A 21,922-nucleotide genomic window follows, 5' to 3' on the forward strand; every position below is an offset into this window, starting at 1 on the left:
GACAAATGATGGTAGTGCATTCCCTGGCAAGAGCTGGGATCTCACGGTGGTCTCCGAGCCAAAGCCCGATTTAAAGAGTGAGACAACGCCGCCCACGTCCTTAAGTTATACGCTTGAAAAGGAAGTGTCGAATTCTGTAGGTCGCACTACTAATAAAGTATGTTTGTATTTTAGTGTCACCGACATACCACCGTATGAAGGCGCCATGTATGTCCCCGGACGTATGCGGAATAGATGCGAAACCTGTTAGTATCACCGATGAGTTGAAATAAATGTGCCTTGGTTTGTCAGGTGCCCTCCTGAAGTCGGGTGGTATAATTTTGGACACGGCAATCCGTTGTGGATGGCGATAGGATGGCGATAGGATACTAGTAGTTAAATAGACTTGGCTTGTTACATGATCATCGAGTCCTAACGTACTTGCATCATGATACGCGAGACTTGAGCTCCCGCAAGCTGAAGGGAGATCGGGAATCTTGAGAATGCGTCAGAAAATCCGTAAGATACAGTTATTAGTCCGTCACGTATATCTTCGGACGTATGAGTGTCTCCTCAGGAGCTCCAAGCACAATGTAAACAAGTTCTCCGCATTAAAGAGAATCGCCACTCGATTCTGCCTCGGTCAGACGGCATGCCGGAGCCTGGTTGTCGGCTGGCAGGAAGCCACTTACGGTTAGCCCGGGGCATTTGATTGGCCGATCACGTATCTTTCTTTATCAGTCGTTGTTTTCATTCACGGGCTTCCGCTATGGGCAGGAAATGTAAGCTGAGTAGTTGATCGGTACGGAGTTGTGCGAGACAGTTCTGACGGGCACAAAAAGACTAGTAACCCTTCAACTAGACCCACTATGAGTCGAAGTGATCAAGGGCAGTGTCTAGGGGGCACAGCCCCGTGCTCGCGGCTGTTAGTTCCCGTCGGCGGTCGTCGGGCGGCAGCGGCAACAGGGGTCTGACAGGGTCGCAGGTCAGCAACTGGTGGTTGAAGCTGGCTCGCACCTGGCGACAAACGTTTTGAAGGATCAGTGAAGTCTGGCAACCTTGGAATATAAAATGGGGGGCCTCGCCGCTGAGAAAGGCCATCCACCACTGTTCACCATCAGACCACAGTCCCGACAGCATTTGACAGTTTCCAGTCAATGACACACGACATCAGCCATCGAGATCAACTCTCAGTGACCACCACCACATCCATGGAGTCTCCTCTCTACCCTATGCCCAAGGGGGTGCATGCCATCCCAGCAGACGAACTGGACCTCAGGTCTGATGCTGAAGTTGATGCCGCCCTCTTGAACCCTCTGCCGCCTTCGTCGTCCTCTGAGAAAAACATCTGGCTCTTTTGGCACTCGGGCTACAGCACAATGCACCCCTACACCCAACGCACAGTGCGGACCTACCATCGCCGCTTCTCGAAGAAGGGGTGGACAGTCCGCGTGGTCGATCGTGCCCCAAACTCGCCGTGCAACGTAGCCAACTTCCTCAACCTGCACGACCCAGACAACTTTCCCCAGGCCTTCCGAGACGGCACAATCACGGGGACGTATGCTCTACAACACACCTCAGACCTCGTGCGATGGCCTCTTCTCCTCAAGTACGGCGGCGTCTACGTGGATGTGGGACTGATGCCCATTGGCGACCTGGACCGGCTCTGGGATGCAACGGTGGGCGACCCGGGCTCGCGCTGGGAGATCCTAAGCAACAACGCCGGCCCGCCCGACGACTACGATCTGACCAACTACTTTCTTTGCGCCCGCAAGGACAACCCAGTATTTCAGCGCTGCCACAGACTCTTACTGGCGCTCTGGGCCGAGAACGGCGGCAAGACGAGCACGGAGGGAATGCACAAGAGCGCCCTGCTGCGCGGGCTGCCCTTGCTAGGTCGAAACCTCTCGGACCAGGAAAGCCAGGATCTCACGGACTACATCATCCAGGGCCAGGTCATGCGCATGGTATTGAGCTCTGTTGACGACGAGGACGGCTGGGACGGGCCGGAATACGTGACCAAGCACATATACGCTTTGGAGTACATGGTCGGCTCGCAACTCATCAACGAGATGACCGCCTGGGACGGAGCCAAGGCCTTCGAGCTGATGTCCCTGAAACTACCAGTAGGGCCCGCCGAAACCGAGACCAGTGATCAGAAGCTAGCCAGAGAGATTGTGGAAGCGTGCCTCTCAAGAAGCTTCAGCTTCAAGCTGGCTCATGGCATGATCATCCAAGTGCTCGGCCAGACCCTGGGATCGCTATGGAGAGCACATCCGGGGTCAGACGATATTCCCGGTACCTACGCCCACTGGCTGAGGTATGGGATGCTCAATTGGTCTCAGGATGAAATCCCAGAGCCGATGGAGTTTGTGAGGATTGCACCCGTCAAGACGGGACCATTGTTTAAAGCAAATTAGACTAGCAGGAGCACTTAAGCATGGTATAGAATCATAGAGGGTATCATACTATTAGCAATAACATAGACTTCACTTTTTCTAACAGCGAGCCATCCGATTAAAGTGAGGAGATTTCATAATAAAATATTCGTAATCAAACCAGAATTTCCATGATAGCTACATATTTCAGATAGTCTTAGGCTTATACTTATAATAGGCTTGCTGTAATATTACTTTTAAATCTTATGTAAGAAGCATTACTCATGCTTCTTCATACTATTAGGAAATAACAGGCCGGGTTAGGCAGCCGGAAGCTTGTAATTAATACCAGTGGCCATCCCGGAAGAGGACGATTTCACTTCTAAGGATACGAACATTGCCTGGGTAGGGTAGTTATCACCAGGCTATTCTAGACATTACTGGCTTATGCTGGCCAAGCACCAGCGAGACACTGATGTACGGAGTCTATGAATCCCTGTGGTATCCCGGTCGTATGTGTATGTGATTTCGCTTCTATTCCGTATACGTCCGAGGACATACATGGCGCCTTCATACGGTGCTCAATGACTTATAGGCTCAAAGAACAACAGTCACATGTCCTCCAGAAGGTTTAATTGTGCCCGAAGCAGCCCATGCTCTTTGGGATGGTCTGAGAAACAACAGAGGCATAGGTAAAGGCAGGCTGTCATACCATATACGACAGAATGCCTCATATATACTCCTCTAGGACGACCATTTAAGATTAGTTATCAAGTCGCGGTCGACGCAATGTGTAATGTGGATTAGCATTGATTAGCACGTCATTTCCAAGGATTAACTATATGCAAGGCGCCGTCGATTGTTGAAGCGCAGAAAGACAATTTATCGCTGCCATTCTCTATGTGGAGTTCCGCTGAGCCACCTGGCCTCCCCCCGACGCTCTGCTGTTCCCATCACAACTCCTTCCGCTATACCTTTCTCCGGTGGTTAGAAAGTTTCCTGTCGGCCAAGGCCTAGGAATAATCATCCTTGACACGTCTACTGCCGAGGTCGTGAGAGCGATGGCTCCTAGTACTTCGGCTCCTTCCGAAACGGCGGCGGGAGTAGCCTTCTCGGTTGCGCGTGCCCATAAAGAACAGGACTGTGCCGATGAACAGGGCAGCCCACGCGCCCCAGCTGAAACCGAAGGCGTAGCGGCCGATGCTGGCGGATCGGTTGTCAGCCAGGAAGGCGTCGCGGGCCTTGACGAACGTGGCCGTCATCAGCGAGACAGCGATGGTGTAGAAGAACAAGGCCACCAATGCCACGAGCCCGGAGATGGCTGCGCCGAGGCGGCCACAGCAGGCGAGGAAGCCCGAGAAGAAGGCGAGCACGTCGAAGAAGAGCGAGATGAGGTAGAGGACCCAGCCGAATCGCCACATGTAAAAGTAGTACTTGGAGGTCGTGTTGCCGGCGAAGCTCCTGCGGTGGGTCTTTTGTCAGCTGCTGCCCTGCGCTATGGATGGTCGGAAGAGGACGGCACTCACCCGCCCAGACCGTCTGGGATATTATCGGCGTCGTCCGCCCAAGCGTGACCGAACGGCATGGCGGGGCTCGGTCGGGTGCAGTCGACGTTGCCGGGGCTGCAGATGTGAAAGAAAGTCCATTGCGAGATGCTGCGCGCGCCGGTGATGGCAGACGTGTCTGCTCGCAGGAAGTAGGTATCCTGCAGGGGCGAAGTCGTTGTCACGCCGGCCAGGACAACGAAGAAGATCATTACTATGGAGCCGGCGAGGAAAATCAGGGCGACGCCGCCCAGTGAGGGATCTGTCCAACTCGTCAGTACAAAATCGGCGTTGGTGAGGTGGCCAGGACAGGGAAAACATACGGCCGGCCATTGTTGTGTCGGACAAGGCGTGTCGGACAGGCGAGCCGTGAAGAGTGCAGAGACCGGGCTGGAGCTGGGTCGTCCCGAGGGTATAGAAGTCGACGAACAGAGGGGACAGGTCGCAAAAGATATCAGCTCGATGGAATGTGACTAGTGCACGACCGTGTTAATAAGCGGGACAGAAAATGGAAGCAGAAACCCGGAAGGGAGGAGGGAGCCAGGTCGTCGCATACCTTGGAGCTGGACGATTGGATGATTTGTTTCGGGGGTTGAGACAGAGACTATGCTGGTGTTCCACCGCTCGGGTCAGGCGTCGGCCGGTATATAATTCCACTGTTGAGGTGAGGGGAGGAGGAGGTTGGTTTGACAGGATCGTGCCACCAAGGGCAGGTTTTGTTGGAGTTGGGAGTTGGACGGTCGCTTTGGGGGCGGTGTCAATGCACAGCTTGAGAAGGGCCAATAACTCCGGACGACGATGGTCCCTTGAAGCAGCTATGGCAGGCGCAGGTTCCGTCCGAACGGGAGAGAGAGTTGGAATTTGCTTGGATGGGTCGATTGCGCGGCCCAGGATGACGGCGGAGTGAGGGTCGTACGGCAGTTAAACGTGCCTGTGTGCTGGGTCCCCCGCCATTGCCAGGCTTGCCGGCTTGCTACTACTACCTAGTGTAGGTAGGGAGCACATGAGCTGGACGCCGTCGCTGTAGCTGTCGCAGTGGTCCCACAAGCGACGCGCAGGTGGATGACGACAGGGCCCCCATGGAAACCGGGTTGCCGTCGCCCAGTGGGGCCTAAGACAGCCCTGTCCAAGCCGGCTAGGCCTCTTCGAGCCTAGCGCGCACGCCTAGCTGTAGCACGGCTCACGGAGGACCCTTGGGCCTTGCGACCGCTCCTAGCCATTGACGTCACTCCAGAGCCACATGGTGAGGAATGTTCTGTGGGCTCCAAGTCAGTTCAGACTCGCAGACCGAGCTCGGCGACACCGGAGGTCTTGTCGTTGTTGGCGACCTTGCGAGACGGACACGCTGACGCCACAAAGCACATTGGCTCGTCTTCAATATATGCCAACTCAACACCCCCTTCAGCTGCCGCCAGTCCCCATGCACAAATACTATAATAATATGTTCTGGTGCATCGACGGTGTAGATACTTACACAGCAACGCGTCGCACGACGTCGCCTCTGTGCTTGCCCTGCAGCTTCCCGCCCATTGTGTGGGCCCTGCCCCGGCGGGTGACTGCCGTTGTCTCCGTCTTCTCCACCGGTCCCATATCTGTGCCTGTCGCTGTTTTGTGGGTGCCACAGCAATTGAATTGACAGCGTTCATCGCCGAGTTTAAATGCTTTATCAGGGGCATCGACATCTGGTGTTTGGCGATTGCTGTCCGAGGCCAGACCTAAGAGGGGGGCCCATGACAACCCTAACTTGTCTGGCCTTCGGATATGCAAATGCCTGAGATGACCGGTAGACCTACATCGCAAAATGTAAAGCCTCCGAGCAGTGCACGGCTGGAATTTGACAGTAAACAGGCAGAGGGTGCATAGACAGGGCGACATGAGCTGCATCCGAACTTATAATCCAGTCCATCCCCACAAGGACTTGTCTCTGCCCGAACGCTTGGTGTAGCCATCGTCTCAACTTTTCGAGCTTACATAAATGCTCTAGGTGTACAGTATCTGCGGCCTGAGTCACCCACCACACAGACAGTAAGCCGCCCAGCCAGATTTGGCAAGGTGAGGCCAGCCAGCCAAGAGCAAAACATCTCAGTAGTCAGATTCTCTACTCAATCACGCTTTCGCATTCCGTCTCAAGTTTCCGTCATGGACGCCAGCAAGTTATCTTTGCCACGAGGCCCATTTGGGTCCAATGCCGACAAACCTCCCTCTCCTGTACTCATCACGGAGACTTATCACTCAACAATACAGCTTGGCAATTTCAATGGGAGGGTGGCAATCATCAAGACCTTTCGAAATCAGAATCACTCACGAACAACGCTACGATTCCATAACGAAGTCGATGCACTAAGACTTGCTGGTTCCCACGTAAGTCAAATCTTGCTTCAAAGGACACCGAATCCTCATTTTGACAAGTATTAAGTAAAAGTGAACACACGCAGGCAAACATCACGCAGCTGTTAGATGCAGACATCGGCCGAATCGCCCTTACATTACGCGTTGAGCCTGGGCAGAGCCTGGACAAGTACGTAGACGACCGATGGAAATCGACAATCTCTTCCGGCGACTCAATCACATTATGGAAGCAAATGTCTAGCGCACTGGCCCACTTACACACAAACTCTATCACCCATGACGATGTGAAACCCGACAACATCATGTGGGATCCAAGTGCACAGCACGCCGTCTTGATCGACTTTGGGGCCGCACTGAACCATAACATACTCCCGGCAGATTGGTTTAACCCATCCGGAACACCACCCTATGCGCCACCCGAATTCCTCCATAGGGGCAAGGGTAACGCTGGTGATGTCTGGGCCCTGGGCGTGACAATGCTTTTCGCGTTCAAGTATATCAGCCTGCCTGACGGAAATTGGATCCTGCCACACATATTCGAAGACCAAATGGTCTTGGAAGAGATGAAGAGCTGGCTCACAGAGGTCGAAGGTTGGAGGAGGATTCTGCTTGGGCGGCATGATGATCTTCTTGCCGAGATGCTGGACCCGGACCCGGACAACAGGATTGTCGCAGCCGAACTTGAGCTCCAGCTCAAGACCCAAGAGATTCAAGATTCCGATTATACAGCGGATTGAAGGAAATTGATATGACACTGAAATTTACTTCTTGAGCTTCAGGGTGATCCAAATATTGTAATTCAGATGCTATTAGTATGAAGTTTTACTTCTTTATCTTAGGATTATTAATATTATTAATTAATATAGTCTTAATAATAAATAGTAAAAGAATTAAACTTAACTTAAAGAATAATAAGAAAGAAATAATATAATTATAATAATATATTAAAAAGTAGAAAAGTTACTTTATTTAATAAATAAATAAAGTATATAAATATAGTAATTAATTTTATAACTTTATTAATATTATTTTATAATATTTATATATTTTATATTTAAAATAATTTATATTTTAAATTATAAAATAAATTTAAATTTTAAGAATATTATAAGAATATTTAAAACTATTTAAAAAAATAAAATCTATTTATTTTATATTTTTAAATTAACTTTATAAAAAATTAATATATAAATATTTTAATATTACATTAATTTATTATAGAAATTATAAAAGACTTAATTATCTTCTATCTTTTAATAACCTTTTATATTTATAGTGTCTAGTAGAATAGTCTTATTAATTAGAGTACCCTCTGCTAGTATAACCTAAAGATGTGACTAACCTTATACTGATAGCTATTTCCTGAGGCTGGAAAATACAATATCGCTTGAGCTCCTGTTTCGACTTTGATAATGTAGGTCTCCGCACATTGACCGCTCTTCTCTCCTCAGATCTGCTTTCGGAGCTTGCTCAAGTGGTATCGGGCTGCATAAGGCGCGGCCCACCTTGATTAGGTAGGACTTACAGATCAGCCTGTAGAATCTCGTCACCCCAAATGCAGCTGAGACTTACAGTCGTTGGCGAGAAGAGCAGAAGCAACCATCCCAGCTTCAATGTGCATGTTTGCAGGCATTTGCCTTGTTGCCTTGTCAACCTTTGCCTCTTTGGCCTTGAACTCGTTACTTTTGCAAAACCAACAAAGCCTAGCTGGGCGGCACATTGTTGTTGCCTTGAACCTGGCCAATGCTGCGATCACAAAACTGCCAGGCAAAATTCGTATATGCAGATGATTTCTTCCAATGTGCATGAATCACTCAAGCAGTGGCATGCATCGGCTTCATGATCAAAGAGACATGCTGAGCCTTTCTGCAAAATCGGGCCCATGTGCGGAGTCGAGAGAATTAAGTTGAAAGGCTAGGACACCATATCAGGGGCTTCATAAAATTTACAATTGCATCTGTAGTATTAAATGCGAATCGAATCATTCAACATGACTTTGTCTATCATAGGTTTTAAGGCATAACTGGAATAGTTTAAATGGACCTGTGGATAGTGGCTGCATCTGAAAACCAGTTGACCAACAACCATGCATCAAACCAGGGACGGTAAAGCTTTGTGTCTTGTGAGGCAGAGCTACCTAGGTACTCAATCTTCTTTTTTTCAGCCGGACGTGTGGTCTTGAGCGCTTACCACCGTATGAAGGCGCCATGTATGTCCTCGGACGTATACCTAGGTACGGAATAGAAGCGAAACCACTCAGCCGGACGTGTGATATAAGTGCATGAATGAATAGCCACATTGTTGCCTTCAGGACTCTAGAGCAACTTGTGTCTAGTTTCTACAGTCTCTCTTAAAAGTTTGCCAGCCAGGCCACATCCGATGCACCCTTTTTGGTGGGGTGTCATAGATCTCAACCAAGACGCACAAGGCATCGTGTCAGGGATAAACATGAAGAAGACTCGGTGGCAACCATACGGGATCCAGTGGGTTCGAACATGTTCCTCCAGGCAGTCGAGATATCTCCCAAGCCTCCCGATCGTCAAGGCAATTCCAGGCCAAGCGCTTTCTGCACCAGTGTTACATTCAACGGAGGATCCCGTAGACACTCCGCACTGAACATTCAGCCTCCCGGAATCTCAATCTGCCTCCTGGGCGGACAGCAGTACCCGATCCCAATTCGGAAATACTATGCGTAAAGTCAGCCATTAAACTCATTCACCACAATCGGGTTGCACCTGTGCCCATCACCAAGATGCCCTAGTGTTGTGTTAGCCACAATACATTCTGGAGCATTCCGGAACTTGAGAACAGGCACATTAGAACGGGAGAGAATGACACTGACATTGCAGTGGCGTCAAGTGGGCGGCCGCGGAGTGGTTCTCGAGATCTTTAATCGATTTGAACACCCTCAGCGAACCGGTTCCACAGGACCCCCAACAACAACACAATGTGCCCTCAGCCTCTTCAGCCTGCCAGTGCACAATATGAATATGCTTTCGGAGTGTTTCCAGGTTATTCAGTACCGCCTTGCATCCGTTCCACTCGCATGGGTACTGAATGAATACTGGTTGTATACTATCGTACAGTTCTCGGGGGGTAGGTGAGGTCGTTAGAGGCGACAGTTCAGGGCTGAATCGAGGCTCTGGGCTGCTTTCGAGAAGTGGCAATTCCCTATAGTTCGGCCGTTCCAAGATCCTCTTCGGTCGAGAATTTGATACAGGGTCCGGCCTCTCTTGCTGGAAAAGTTGTGGCTTCCATTCGGGAGCAAGAGTGGAGAAAGGAGGTACATGTGCAACTGTTGAGTCGCCTGAACTCCAGCTTGGGAGAACCGAGGGTCGGAATTTTGTCTTCAAACGCTGGATCTCGGCCTTGTATTCTGGCTGCAGGCTACCAGTAGATTCAGTGTAGTTGCTTTGCGCAGCCTGATACGTGTAAGTCAGCCACTAAGAAGCAGAATGAGTTGCATTCTGAAGCATTACAAGAACCGAAAGATGATGTTGTATTCAACAAGAATGGACGAATCTTACAGAAGCAGCGATTTCAAGTGATAACGCGCCCACTGGGAACCGAGTTGTGGATAGGATAGTGTTCAGCTCAGAACTGAAGTTGTGCCAGAACTGGTTGATCGTATTGTCTTTCTCTGCCTTGTCCTTGGCTCGTAAGAAGCCTTCCCATCCACGGCCGAGGTCTTTGAGGGACTTTGCAACGGTGAGGTATCTGAAACTTTTGTACCCAGGGCCTTTGCCCATTTTCCTCCTCAGCTGTTTGAGTTCTTCTTCCGAGAGGCTGAAGAACGGCTGGCCAGTGGGAGGATTTGGACCAGATGTTGCTAGTGGGTATTGTATTTTAGATGAATCCAGTGTTTCGGCATCATCTTTTGGCCATAACGATCGGAGTTTGGGAATCTTGGGTGGTCGTGTGTCACCTGCCTGACCACTCGCGGCAGCCTCGGCATGTTTCGTGACGGCGGTCACCGGAAGGTAGTGACTGTGGTAACCACTCGGTGTCGAGCTTCTCGAGATTTGGGTCTCTGTCTTGCCCTGCAGACGGAAACCATAGGACACCCTCAAGTCCGATTGTGAGTGTGGAAGTTGCAAAGCTGTTGGTCTTCCTTTCAATGCGGCGGCAGGTGAGGATTGGTCTGGCCGCAGGGCGGGCAAGGAACGAGCCTTTGACGGAGAGCAAGACATGTTCTCCCCTAACAAGCCTTGTACGGCTGGAATGAGATCTGTCTTCCAAAGTTTGCAGCTGTGGTTGTGCTTCAGTCCGAGTTCCCCCAGGTGACCGATTGACTACAAACGGATCTGCTATCTGAAGGAAGGCGCACGGGCCTTTTTTCCATTGGAAGTCACTTCCCACCAATGTTTGATGAACTAGAGGACTGAAGACGGGGAAACATCATCTCACCAAGGCTTCTACTTCATCTTGGAACGGGAGGCGCGACTGCGAGCCACACACACGCCCTGACCGTCCGGCCAAAAGACCATAATAACCAATCTAACAATTGGCTCCTAGTAGTATGTAAGTACCTATATTATTACTACCCTTTTTTTAAAACCTTTTAAAGCTTTAAATAGTTTAATAAAAGTAATACTTTTTAATAAATAACTTATATTATATTAAGTTATATATTTATTAAAGATTTTAAAAATAAATATTATAATAAATAAAATAAATTATACTTTTATTTAATAAAAATATTTTAAATATTTATTTATTTAAAATTATTAATTAAATTAAAGTTTATTAAATTTATTATAATATAATATAAGTATTATATATTTTATATTAAAATTATAATTTAATTAATAATTAAAAAATAATTAATAAAGTATTTATATAAATAATCTTTATTTATATTATTTATATAATAAAAATATAATTTTTATTTCTTTTATATATAAATTATATTTAATTATTATATAATTACTTTAAATTATTTATAAACTTTTATTAAAACTTAAATTATTTTAAATATTATATAGATAGCTTCTTTAAAGTTTATAAAGGTTATTCTTTTAAATAATTAATTAGTAAATATTTAATTATAATTAACTAAAATATAGAACTATTACTACCCTTATATAGAATTACTATTACTCTATATAGAACTATTATTACCTTTATATAGACTATTATTACCCTTTATAATAATAATTAATATATAGTTAATAATTAGTTATAAGCTTTTAATAACCTTTATTTAATAAATATTAGACTATAATTAGTTAAAAGAGTAGTAATATTTTACTCTTATTTATTTACTTTATTTATTTACTCTAATAGTATATTATTATTTTCTATTTAAATTAATTAATTAAAAGTTAAAGATTAAAAGTTAGAGTTAATATTAATTAAAAGAGGTTTAATTAAGTATATAAGGAATTAAAGAAAGTTATTTTAATTAATTAAAAACTTTAAAAGAAAGTTTTAATTTAAATTAAAAGTATCTTTTTTATATATTTATTAAAGGGATAAAATTATTAAAAATTTTAACTTATATTTTTAATTTCTTAATTAATAAAAGTTTAAAGAATATAAAACTATAATTATTAAATTTATAAAAATTTAAATTATATTTTAATATTATTTTTAATAAATTAAATATTTAATATTTTTAATATAAATTTTTAAGTTTTTATTACTTTTAATTTTTAAAATATTATAAAACCTAGAATTATTCTTAAAAGAATAATATATTAAAGTTTAATTTATAATAACTTATTTAATATTTAATTACTTTTAATAATATATATTATATAAATAGCTTCTTTAAAACTTATAAAGGTTATTCTTTTAAATAATTAATTAATAAATATCTAATTATAATTAGCTAAAATATAGGATTATTACTACCTTTATATAAAACTATTATTACCCTTATATAGAATTATTATTACCCTTTATAATAATAGTTAATATATAGTTAATAGTTAATTATAAACCCTTTAATAATCTTTATTTAATAAATATTAAATTATAATTAATTAAAAATAATAATATTTTATTTTTATTTACTTATTTTACTTACTTACTTTAATAATATATTATTACTTTCTATTTAAATTAATTAATTAAAAGTTAAGAATTAAAGTTAAAGTTAGTATTAGTTAGAAAAGATTTAGTTAAGTATATAGAAAATTAAAAAAGTTTTAATTTAAATTAAAAGTATCCCTTTTATATATTTATTAAAGAGATAAAGTTATTAAAAATTTTAATTTATACTTTTAATTCTTTAATTAATAAAAGTTTAAAAATATAAAATTATAACTATTAAATCTATAAAAATTTAAACTATATTTTAATATTATTTTTAATAAATTAAATATTTAATATTTTTAATATAAATTTTTAAGTTTTTATTACTTTTAATTTTTAAAATATTATAGGATTTAAGACTATTTTTAAAAGATTAATATATTTTAATAATATATAAATATTATATTATTATTTATTTAAATTATTTTATTATAAAAAGAAATTTAAAAATAAATATATATATAAAATTTAATATAATAACTTTAATTACTACTTTAAATATTCTTATTTATTATTTTAAAGTAAATAATATAAATATTAAGAGTTATTAGTTTATCTTTTACTTAAGAAATAATTTTCCTTTTCTCCTAAGTTCTTAAAAGACACCTAGGTAGATACGGAACGCCCCTCATTTCAGCCAGCACTGGGTAGCCCATACCGAAGCGAGGCGCAGCCCCTGCACATTACGAATCCTCGGCTTTGAAGGGCTTAAGATCTAAACGGAGCGCCGAGTCACCCCGAATCCGATCGCAGGTCCTACCTAGGTAGGCATCCGTCAGACTTTAGATTTTCTTCTAGCTGGCTTGACTGGTCGTAACAGGGCGTCCGAAAGCAGGTCACACCCATACCTGCCCGTGCGGCTAGGCCCCAACGACTGGCATCATCAGCCCTGTGAAAGAGGCTTTGCTGATGCCTATTTCCCTTTGTATTGGTACAAAGTTCCTAAGACTTGGGGTCTCTGGTTATCTGCTCGGGACTATTGGTTGCCTTCTTTTTCACGTTGCCCGAACGTATGCCGAGCCTCCAAGTGACCCACTCGTCCAGCTATGAGCTTGTCCCGGCTTGATTTCCATGCTTGCCATAGTCTCAGCCATAGTGACAGAACAGCATTTTGGCAATGACACGAATTCAATGACACACCACTGCTCAATGGACATATTGCACCTCCGCATCCCCCGGCCCCACATGTGCACTTAACCACACCAAGAATCAGCCACCATGTCATCACGCCCTAATTCTGGCACCTAAAGGGTCCATGCCCACATACATAATTAGAATTAAGTAACTACTACTATAGTAAAGAATCTTTTAACTATATTATTATCTTAATACTAAGTAATTATAGTATTATATAATTATCTTTTAATATATTTTAAAAATATAAATAGTTTAAATATTATATTATAAAGAAATATTAATTATATAACTTATTATTTAAAAGTAATTTTATTATACTTATATTCTTTAACTTTAAATAAACCTTTTATATTATATAATAAAAAGAAATTTAAATAGATATTATTAATATATATAAAAATTAAAAACTTATAATATAAATAAATATTTATTTTAAATTTAAACTTAAACTAAATTAATTATAAAAGTAAGTTCTTCTTTACTTATATTATATATAATTATAAATAATATATCTATATATAAAGAGCTATTACTTTAATTTAAAGTAAATTGTAATCCTTGACCTGCCTACTCAGTAACGTATTTCACGTTGAACGGAATCGTCTTGACGGTATCCCAATCTTCTGCATCACTCGCGTTGCCAAAAACTCTCAACCCGGATACAGCTAGCTGGTACGTTCCCTCGGGCAATACCGTCCCATCGGCCATTTTTCCCTTGAAGTAAGCTTCGCGCTGCTGATTTGGAGCGTATGGGACGGGGTAACGCGGCAGGGTTCCCACGCTTTCGAAACGGTCGAAGAAAGGCTTGGTCGGCAGGCTGGTGCTGTTTCCCATAGAAGACAGAGCCAGTATATCGATTCGCAGTTGCGGGGTGCCAACCGTTGGGTGAATTGCAACAACTGGCATCGTCGCCTGGTCTCCGCGATCAGTATTGACAAATGTGTCAGGACCGGGCCGTTCGATCGTGTAGGTCCTGTTGGCTTTGGCTGGGATGTTGAAATCCGCAAGGAACACGTTCCTTGGGTCGAGAACTGGTATTGACTTCATGCTACCTGCAACTCCGAGATAAGGCAGGACGAGAGACTGTTCAGTCGACTGGAGAGTCACGTAGCCGCTATAAACGGGAAGGAGAGTGGCATTGAGATTCTCTGGCGGAGTAAAAGTGACCGTGACATTTTCCGAGCCGCCGGCCGGGACGGATACCTCATCAGCGCTGAAAGCCAATTCAGCCCAGGCATCAACTGCTGTATTCGAGGCAAGTAATGCCCCATTGGCCCCGTCGCGAAACGTGTTCATAGTCACAGCCTTCGCATGCCCCAAGGTAAAAGTGACATCGTCGGTGCCGGTATTCTGAATGCTGAAGGTGTGCGTGCCGACAAAATTATCAGTGTCATTGAGAGCGATCCCGTCCGAGCTCAGAATGATAGTCGAATGCGCAGCGTCACTGGCCTGGACCAGACCCGCACCCTGTTGGGCGACAGAGGCCAGTAGTCCGTTGGTATTATTCCCGCTCCCGCTTGGAGCCTGTGGCTTGGCCGTGGAAGAGAGTAGACTTCGAATTGTCTTCGGGTCGCTGGATCCTCTTGCCTCTTTGATCAGAGCATAGATAGAAGCAACGTGGGGCGCCGCCATGGAAGTGCCGGACATTATCTTGTATGCACCCATCACCACAGGATAGAGGCCTGGAATCTGTCCTCCGGGGGCGAGGAACTGAGGCGAGAGGGACAGTTCCCAGGATGGACCCCAAGTGGTGAAGTCGCTGATGCTACCGCCCTTTTCTTTGCTTTCCACCTCTTCGTAGTAGAAGGTTGGCGAAGTGGTCTGGTTGACGGCGCTGGTGTTGTTGAGGTTTGGAAGCGATACTGTGATCTTGGCTCCTCGTGCCAACAAAAGATTCCAGGCCTCACCTCTGTAGGGAGCGACGGTCCCAACGCCTCGGATTCCATCAACATATAGGAACTGTTCATCCACCGTTCTGCAGAACGATCCCAGGGAGGTCAGCATTATCGTTCGGTACGCCAAAGCAAGCCGCTGAGGGTTTCCGAGGGATGACTTACGTATTGTCCCTGGCATAGTACATCACATAATGTCCGCCCTTGGCTTGGATGTTGGCAGCCTGGTCAACTGGATAGCATCTTGTCACCCTCGAGTCCGGAACCTCAAGCAGAATCAATTTAGCAGATAGGTCCGGTGTGCTGTCAGGCAAGGGGCTGCACGCATCGGTCCCGAGGCTGTGAAGATCGAGAGTCAAACCATCGTCGGTGAAAAGTGGTTCCCCAGCCACGAACCCGAACTCCTCGGTCGTCGAATTTGTAGAAGCATCACCGACAGTGAAGGAAGCGGCCGTCTCGAAGATGGGCTGTACCTTATTCTGCACGGCGCCTGTCCCGCCCACGCCTGTCCCGACAGCTGGAGTCAGAGCATTCCAGAGTCCCGAGCTACCATCATTTCCCTCGGAGATGAGGACGGGAACACCTGCTGCGACAATGCGTGCAACGGCAACGGAAATCGCTTCCTCTGCCCAGCCAGACTGGCTGCATGATACGTGACTGGTCAGCAGAACTCTTTCGACAAGTTGGACCAGCTAACAGTAGATCAAAGACGTACTACCCGTTAGAGCAGGTGATGATATCAGCACCATCCTCGAAAGCCCTGTTGAATCCCGCAATCATCAACTCATTGGTGCTGCCGCCACCACAGCCCCAAACTCGGTATGCTAGGAGCTTTACGCCGGGTGCGCCTCCTGAGAAACCAAGAATGTTGTCTTTAGCCTGCGCAGCAACAATGCCAGCGACGTGAGTACCGTGGCCCATACAATAGTCATATGGGTCGTCATCGGGCGATGCAGGAATGCCGGTTTCTGGGTTCATTTCGTCTCCTGAGAAGTCGTAGCCACCCTCGACTAGACACCCAGGGCCGAAGCACCCGCCAAGAGCGGGATGAGTGTAATCAACGCCACTGTCGACAACGGCGATGCGAACGCCGCTGCCCGTATATCCCTCGGCGCGCAGCTTGTCGATCTGTGTCTGGATATGGGGCGCGAAGGTCGTGGTGTTGCTGCTTTCGTCCACGTCTCGAGACTCATGCCGCCGGCCAATGGGAATGTTCATCCGGGAGGGCTTCGCCACTTCGTTGTTGATGTAGACGCTTCGTACTGGCCAGACATTTTTAACATTGCGCTTTGCCCTGACCTTTTCCATAAAGCTTTCCGCATCGTGGCTGCTGCCTGCCGCAACATCCCGCAGCTGGAACGACGCAGCGTTGAAGATGCTCGACCGAAGATCACGGCGGTGGTCTACGGCGATATTGTCATCGCTAGCGAGGGTCTCGTAAAGAGAATCCGGGCCGTCAGCGTCACTGTCGAGCTCCACAATATATGCTCCGCGCACGACATTTGTCGGTGATTGATCAGGTGAGGCGGACGAGACGGCGGTCCGGCCCAGAAGCACTGCCCAAATAGCGTACGACACCCTCATCTTCAAAACGAACGAGCGATTTCATGGGATGGATGAGAGAAAGTAAAGGTTGCAATCACATTTCAGTCGGCAGCCTCAACGTCTTTATAGATAAAAATCACTTCCGAGGTCTCTTTCGGACCTCCTGAATTGGAGACCCAGTTTCTTGCCGATCTCCGTGGCCCACAATTCCCATTATCAGGGAGAAGAGGGGGTTTTCTCGATCGAGTGGAGGTGGCATTCTCGTATTGGAGGGCTTGGCCCACAGTCAATGCAACACGAGAACATGCGATGTACTACATAGTACAGTAGCATCACACGACAAGAGACTCAATATTGCTTGTAGTCCGCGGTGCTATATTTGTTTACCGGATATTTAATACGACTCATGTGGCTCACATGTGCATAGGTTCTCGAGATGATGTTTTCTGAATGCATCTCCTTTGACAGTCCCACTTTAATTGCAGGTCGGTCGATGTGGCGTTTTTGAAGTCAGAGGCTGGAAAAAGTCGCGTATTTGGCCCTACTAAGATGAGAACCTTAGATTTAAGCTTAACCTGTGTTCCCCGGTCAAAGTGCCAGCGTTAGCGAATGAGGAGTTCTTCCCGGGTCCTAACCCAAGTAGCATCTTTCTAAAATCCGTGTCATTTCAATGTCGTTCATACGGCCTGGCACAAATGCACGTCTTTGCCTTGCTCTCGCGCATTCTGCCCTAGTTAGGATCGCTGTGTATCGGCTGGACCGGAAAGGCTAGGGAGCGTTTCTTGCTCAACTCACCGTGATAGAATTTTTTGCTGTCCTCCCGTCTAACTCAGCAACTGCAAGCTCTATCGGAAAAAACTGAAACGGCTTCACTGTGTCAACAGACAATTAATCATAACTTATCAAACTTACAGAACTATATAGAAGAGAGATGATTGCTAATATCTTCTTTCGCACATCAACTAGGATGACTCGCATTTGAATACCTGCTAGACCTCAACCGTGTTTCTTCAGGAGATACAATGATGGTTGGAATGAGAATAAGTATAGACCTAACTATTAGAGACTGCTCACAAAGTCAGGTTACTAGTATTGTTACCTAGGTAGCTCGTTAAGCGCTGGGTCCTGAGCGCTTACCACCGTATAAAGGCACCATGTATGTCCTCGGATATATATGGAATAGAAGCGAAACCACTTGAATATTAATTCTTAAACATATTTAGTACTTATATAGGTAATCATCCTTTCTCTTAGTAGGTGCTGACTTCTAGGACTGTTTTAAAACAGTCTGTGCAGAAAGAGAACAGGCGAAGAATCGGGCGTTGGCCGAGGGCAAGGTTCGGTTGTGAGCTGGGGGTTTGAGTGGATAATTGATCGCAGTCGTAATCGGCGAGACCCGAGTGTTCCACCTGGAAAAGTACTTCCAATCTGTGTGTCATCAGTTCTGCACAAGTGACGAGCAATCTGAATCTAATTTCAGCGATAAATTCCCGATGGAGACATCGGAGGTAGAGTGTTATAATTGGTGACTTTCCGAGCCAAGTCGAGATGTGCTTGCTTTTCTTCTCACCACTCCATGAGCCTGAAAAAAGAAGGTGAAATCTTCACACTTCAGTGCTAGATTGATACTTTGAAGATGGTGTTTTGTCAAAAGTTAAGAGAACGTAGTTGTTTGTTGGCATGTATTGGACAGCGCCAACCTGGAAACTAGGTCAACTCCAGGGCTGGTATGTGGATCCCGCCTGCGAGCCAGGTAGAACAGCACACTAACGAATAAGTGTGTTGGCTGGTATAGACGGGGTTGAAGACCATTTAAACGCCCAAAAATGAATCGAAGCGAGAAATATTGATAAGGTATTCCCGGACATGGAACTAGTAGCCTCGATGTCTCCTTTGGATCCTGGTGACTGAGTGAACTCATGGCCGAGGAGCAGAATCACCGCTCTATCAACGGCAGCAACTACGGAGATAATATGACCACATGTATGCGGAGATGAGGGCTAGTGGAGTCGGTGAAAGAATACTGGTACCCGATCAATGTCACTCACACCTCTTTGGCATGGGGTTCGTGTTGGGCACCAGCAGCCCGCTGATCTGCCACGGATCGCCGGTGACTCCTCCCTTGCCGACAGCCTGATGTGTGCGAGGAGACTGGTCTCTCCCACCGCTATGTGAGCCGCAATTTTGTCACCTGACCACTTTCACCTCTCATAAGCTTACGTTCTTCGCCTGTCCCATCCGCTTCGTCCGACCACCCAATGGTCATGGGCGCACCCCCGAGCAAAGCGTCAGTCCTTTCAGCACCGTTGTCCGAAAACTAGAAAATGGGAAAGGAAGAGGTTGTATGAACCTCTTGTTCTATTATCCCCTCCAAAACAATTATGGAGAGTCGTTCACTCGATGGAAGTCGAACTTTTAACCAACCTAAGTGACAAGCAACCAGCCACCTTCAGCCTGTCGCTCCACATGTACGAAACCTACAGGTGCCTGAATCAGAGTCACAATAACAGTAACGCCAGGCAACTATACCAAGTTATAGGCTTCTCAAGATCCCGAAATCCTACCGATGTGCCTCGAAACCGATCTCTGTATCAAGATACAGCACGCTCGATCTCGGTGTCTCAATCCGTCGGAACTCCTCCGAAAGACGTCTTCATACAGTACGACAAGGTACTGTAGATTCAAAGAAGTGCTCGAATTTGCATTTCGTCATCGCTCCTTGCAGACCAAGCAATGGCTTTGGGATGGAAATGAAAACCAAGGGTTTTAAGACAGGGGTGAAGACCCAAGATCGCGAGAGGGGGTGGATGAGCCTCGTCTTTAACAAACAGAAGACAGCACGTGGACGAAGACTAGGACGCATGGGTCGGCTAAAGGAAGCCGTTACTCGCGCGGTAATCGTACCTCAAAGCGAAACCTCAGCTTGTCCGAGCAGCTGAGCACCAATGTCGAGTTGTTGCAACAAAGATATCAGCCCAGGAGGACACGTCAAGCCAGGGCCACTCGCACGTCGACACACACCCCTTAACGTTCCCTACCATGCGATTTATACGCCATTCATCAAGTTCTTGCGCACAGCATTCTGCAAGCCTCTCTCCCGAGAGGAGAAAAGTGGCGAGGTTCCAGCATGGAGATGCCGTGGAGATTGGGCAAGCAAGACCTCGGATGCGGTAGCAGTGAGCGTGATGGACCCAATAGCCCAACATGGCGTCAAAAGCGTGGTCACTCGGCCCACATTTCCTCCCGCGTCTACTCGGGAATTCTGTTCAGCGGTCCTAAGGAGCTGCGGTGGCGCTACTAACACCTTCACAGCCCAAGAGGAACCATGACATACTTGAAGACCCCCGCACTAAATGGAAATATACCAGCTAACAAGGCTGCAGGATATCTCGGCGCCTGAATATATTCTCAGTACACACTTCCGATTACAAAGGCCTGGTTTGCCGTATTTTTATTTACAAAGCTTGATCTTGAAATAGCGGTTTTAACATTCAAGACTGCATCAATTGCTACTACTCAGCCGTAAGAGACAGAAACACCAGCATCTAGGGCCAAACTTCTACCATGGCTACACATCTCGAGCTTCAGATGCCCACAATAAATAGCCGAGTCATTTTATTAATTGGTCTGCAGAGAAGCCGTCATCCTTTCGGCGGGAAATTAAAGCCTTGCAGGTATCGCTTCTACCTCTAGTTGTATCTTCTAATTTAGTCAAACTTCTAGGAGTCATGGTGATCTATCAAAGAACCTCTATAGGCTTTTGCTGATCTACTAGCCATCATCTCTTATAGTCTTGAAAGGAGAAAAGTTCCTAGGATTATACTTCTTAGAGGCTGAGCTTGGGAACTAAAATACTAAGTCCACAACGAATGCTTTCAGTTAGAACTTGATGAAGACATTGGTTTGGACTCACAGAGGGGTGCAGTTGATATCTGGATTTGGCAGAAGTAGACTAGAAACCTTGAAGTTCTACTAATAACACATATTTAGCAGGCGCCGTTCAAGTACGAGCACCTACTCTGTAGCAACATTCATAGTTCTTCCAAACCCGTCTTGATATGGTAGAACATGGTATGATACATATATGATCACAAAAGAACATGTGAGCATCTATCATTGAACCCTTGCTGAGTGCTTTACAACTCAGTTATCTAAACACCTGTACTTTATATTTGCATTCGAAACCGTGTTCTACTCCCTCACCCTCCTCTGCCCTTTAGCACTATCGATCCAAGACCCAGGCAAGATTCTATCCATCATAAGGATTTATGGTGACGGATATTTCAAAGAGGTATTTATGCGTCTCTCTTTCACGTTCTGCTGCTAGTGGCAGTGAGATTGCACCATTTATCGTTCTAAGGGTTATATTTGAAGATTACATTGACAGACAGATAGATAGCACGCAATGCAATGCTATTAGACTAGCCCTAGGTTTCTATGCAAAACCTCTACATCATGATACCGTGGAATATGCGTTTGAAGCCTCCAGTTGGTGTTCCCGTAGCCACTGGCGCAGCATTACGAGAAGCGCTGTGGGATTGTTTGCCTCGTCATCTTTTCCCGGCCCCCTTGAACATGCCTCAACCCGTTGGCTTGGTTTTGCTTTCGGTCTAACTGACAGCCCGTGCAGAACCTCGGCCACGATGTTGGTAATTCCAATACCGATCGTAAGCTGAGAAAGCCGTGCTGCGGCAGCGCCACAATGATCTGCCTGGCTTCCTCCCATTCGCGACGGGCAACAACGCGTCACTTCAACCAGTGACAGACGCACCTGAGGTCGCATTCAAAGATTTTGAGGGCAAACAAGCAGGCTACCTCGAGGGATGGGCTATGTTGAAGAATGCGATACCTAAGTATCTATGTAGAAAGGCAGCCTCGGGATAAGGCAACGTCTCTATTCTTAGGCGCGGGAGGATTTTCTTACCAACCGAGGATGATGATTGATAACAAGTTTCGAATTTCAAAGTGCATGACCTCCAGGGCTCTCATGGGCTCTCATCAATGATGGAATCCTTCAGGTTGGGTGTCTGCTGTGCCCTTCTCCTTCGCCACATGATTG

General features: G+C 45.6%; 5 protein-coding genes across 5 annotated transcripts; 2 read left to right on the top strand and 3 right to left on the bottom strand.

Annotated features, from left to right (window-relative positions):
• The first annotated feature begins 974 nt into the window (after window positions 1-974).
• On the top strand, window positions 975-2,447 carry KVR01_002225 (uncharacterized protein). Its single transcript, XM_044784822.1, has one exon. The coding sequence runs from the start codon at window positions 1,137-1,139 to the stop codon at window positions 2,397-2,399; it is 1,263 nt and encodes a 420-aa protein (XP_044647240.1). The 5' UTR covers window positions 975-1,136; the 3' UTR covers window positions 2,400-2,447.
• A 701-nt stretch (window positions 2,448-3,148) lies between these two features.
• On the bottom strand, window positions 3,149-4,953 carry KVR01_003081 (uncharacterized protein). Its single transcript, XM_044793105.1, has 4 exons — window positions 4,458-4,953; window positions 4,225-4,374; window positions 3,884-4,163; window positions 3,149-3,818 (listed from the first exon to the last, which is right to left on the bottom strand). The coding sequence occupies exons 2-4, from the start codon at window positions 4,232-4,234 to the stop codon at window positions 3,371-3,373; spliced, it is 738 nt and encodes a 245-aa protein (XP_044648096.1). The 5' UTR covers window positions 4,235-4,374; window positions 4,458-4,953; the 3' UTR covers window positions 3,149-3,370.
• A 927-nt stretch (window positions 4,954-5,880) lies between these two features.
• KVR01_003500 (uncharacterized protein) lies at window positions 5,881-7,082 on the top strand. The gene is made up of 2 exons (XM_044787205.1): window positions 5,881-6,262; window positions 6,337-7,082. Exons 1-2 carry the CDS (start codon window positions 6,041-6,043, stop codon window positions 6,985-6,987), a joined length of 873 nt encoding a protein of 290 aa, XP_044648515.1. The 5' UTR covers window positions 5,881-6,040; the 3' UTR covers window positions 6,988-7,082.
• Window positions 7,083-8,596: 1,514 nt separating this feature from the next.
• On the bottom strand, window positions 8,597-10,699 carry KVR01_003232 (uncharacterized protein). Its single transcript, XM_044792779.1, has 3 exons — window positions 9,778-10,699; window positions 9,093-9,672; window positions 8,597-8,936 (listed from the first exon to the last, which is right to left on the bottom strand). Exons 1-3 carry the CDS (start codon window positions 10,438-10,440, stop codon window positions 8,887-8,889), a joined length of 1,293 nt encoding a protein of 430 aa, XP_044648247.1. The 5' UTR covers window positions 10,441-10,699; the 3' UTR covers window positions 8,597-8,886.
• A 3,240-nt stretch (window positions 10,700-13,939) lies between these two features.
• Window positions 13,940-17,037, bottom strand: KVR01_003469 (uncharacterized protein). Its single transcript, XM_044784027.1, has 3 exons — window positions 16,034-17,037; window positions 15,484-15,960; window positions 13,940-15,401 (listed from the first exon to the last, which is right to left on the bottom strand). The coding sequence occupies exons 1-3, from the start codon at window positions 16,900-16,902 to the stop codon at window positions 13,994-13,996; spliced, it is 2,754 nt and encodes a 917-aa protein (XP_044648484.1). The 5' UTR covers window positions 16,903-17,037; the 3' UTR covers window positions 13,940-13,993.
• Window positions 17,038-21,922: the final 4,885 nt, after the last annotated feature.

This window comes from Diaporthe batatas (assembly GCF_019321695.1).
Source record: "Diaporthe batatas strain CRI 302-4 chromosome Unknown Contig00003, whole genome shotgun sequence".
Classification (NCBI taxonomy): Eukaryota; Fungi; Ascomycota; class Sordariomycetes; order Diaporthales; family Diaporthaceae; genus Diaporthe; species Diaporthe batatas.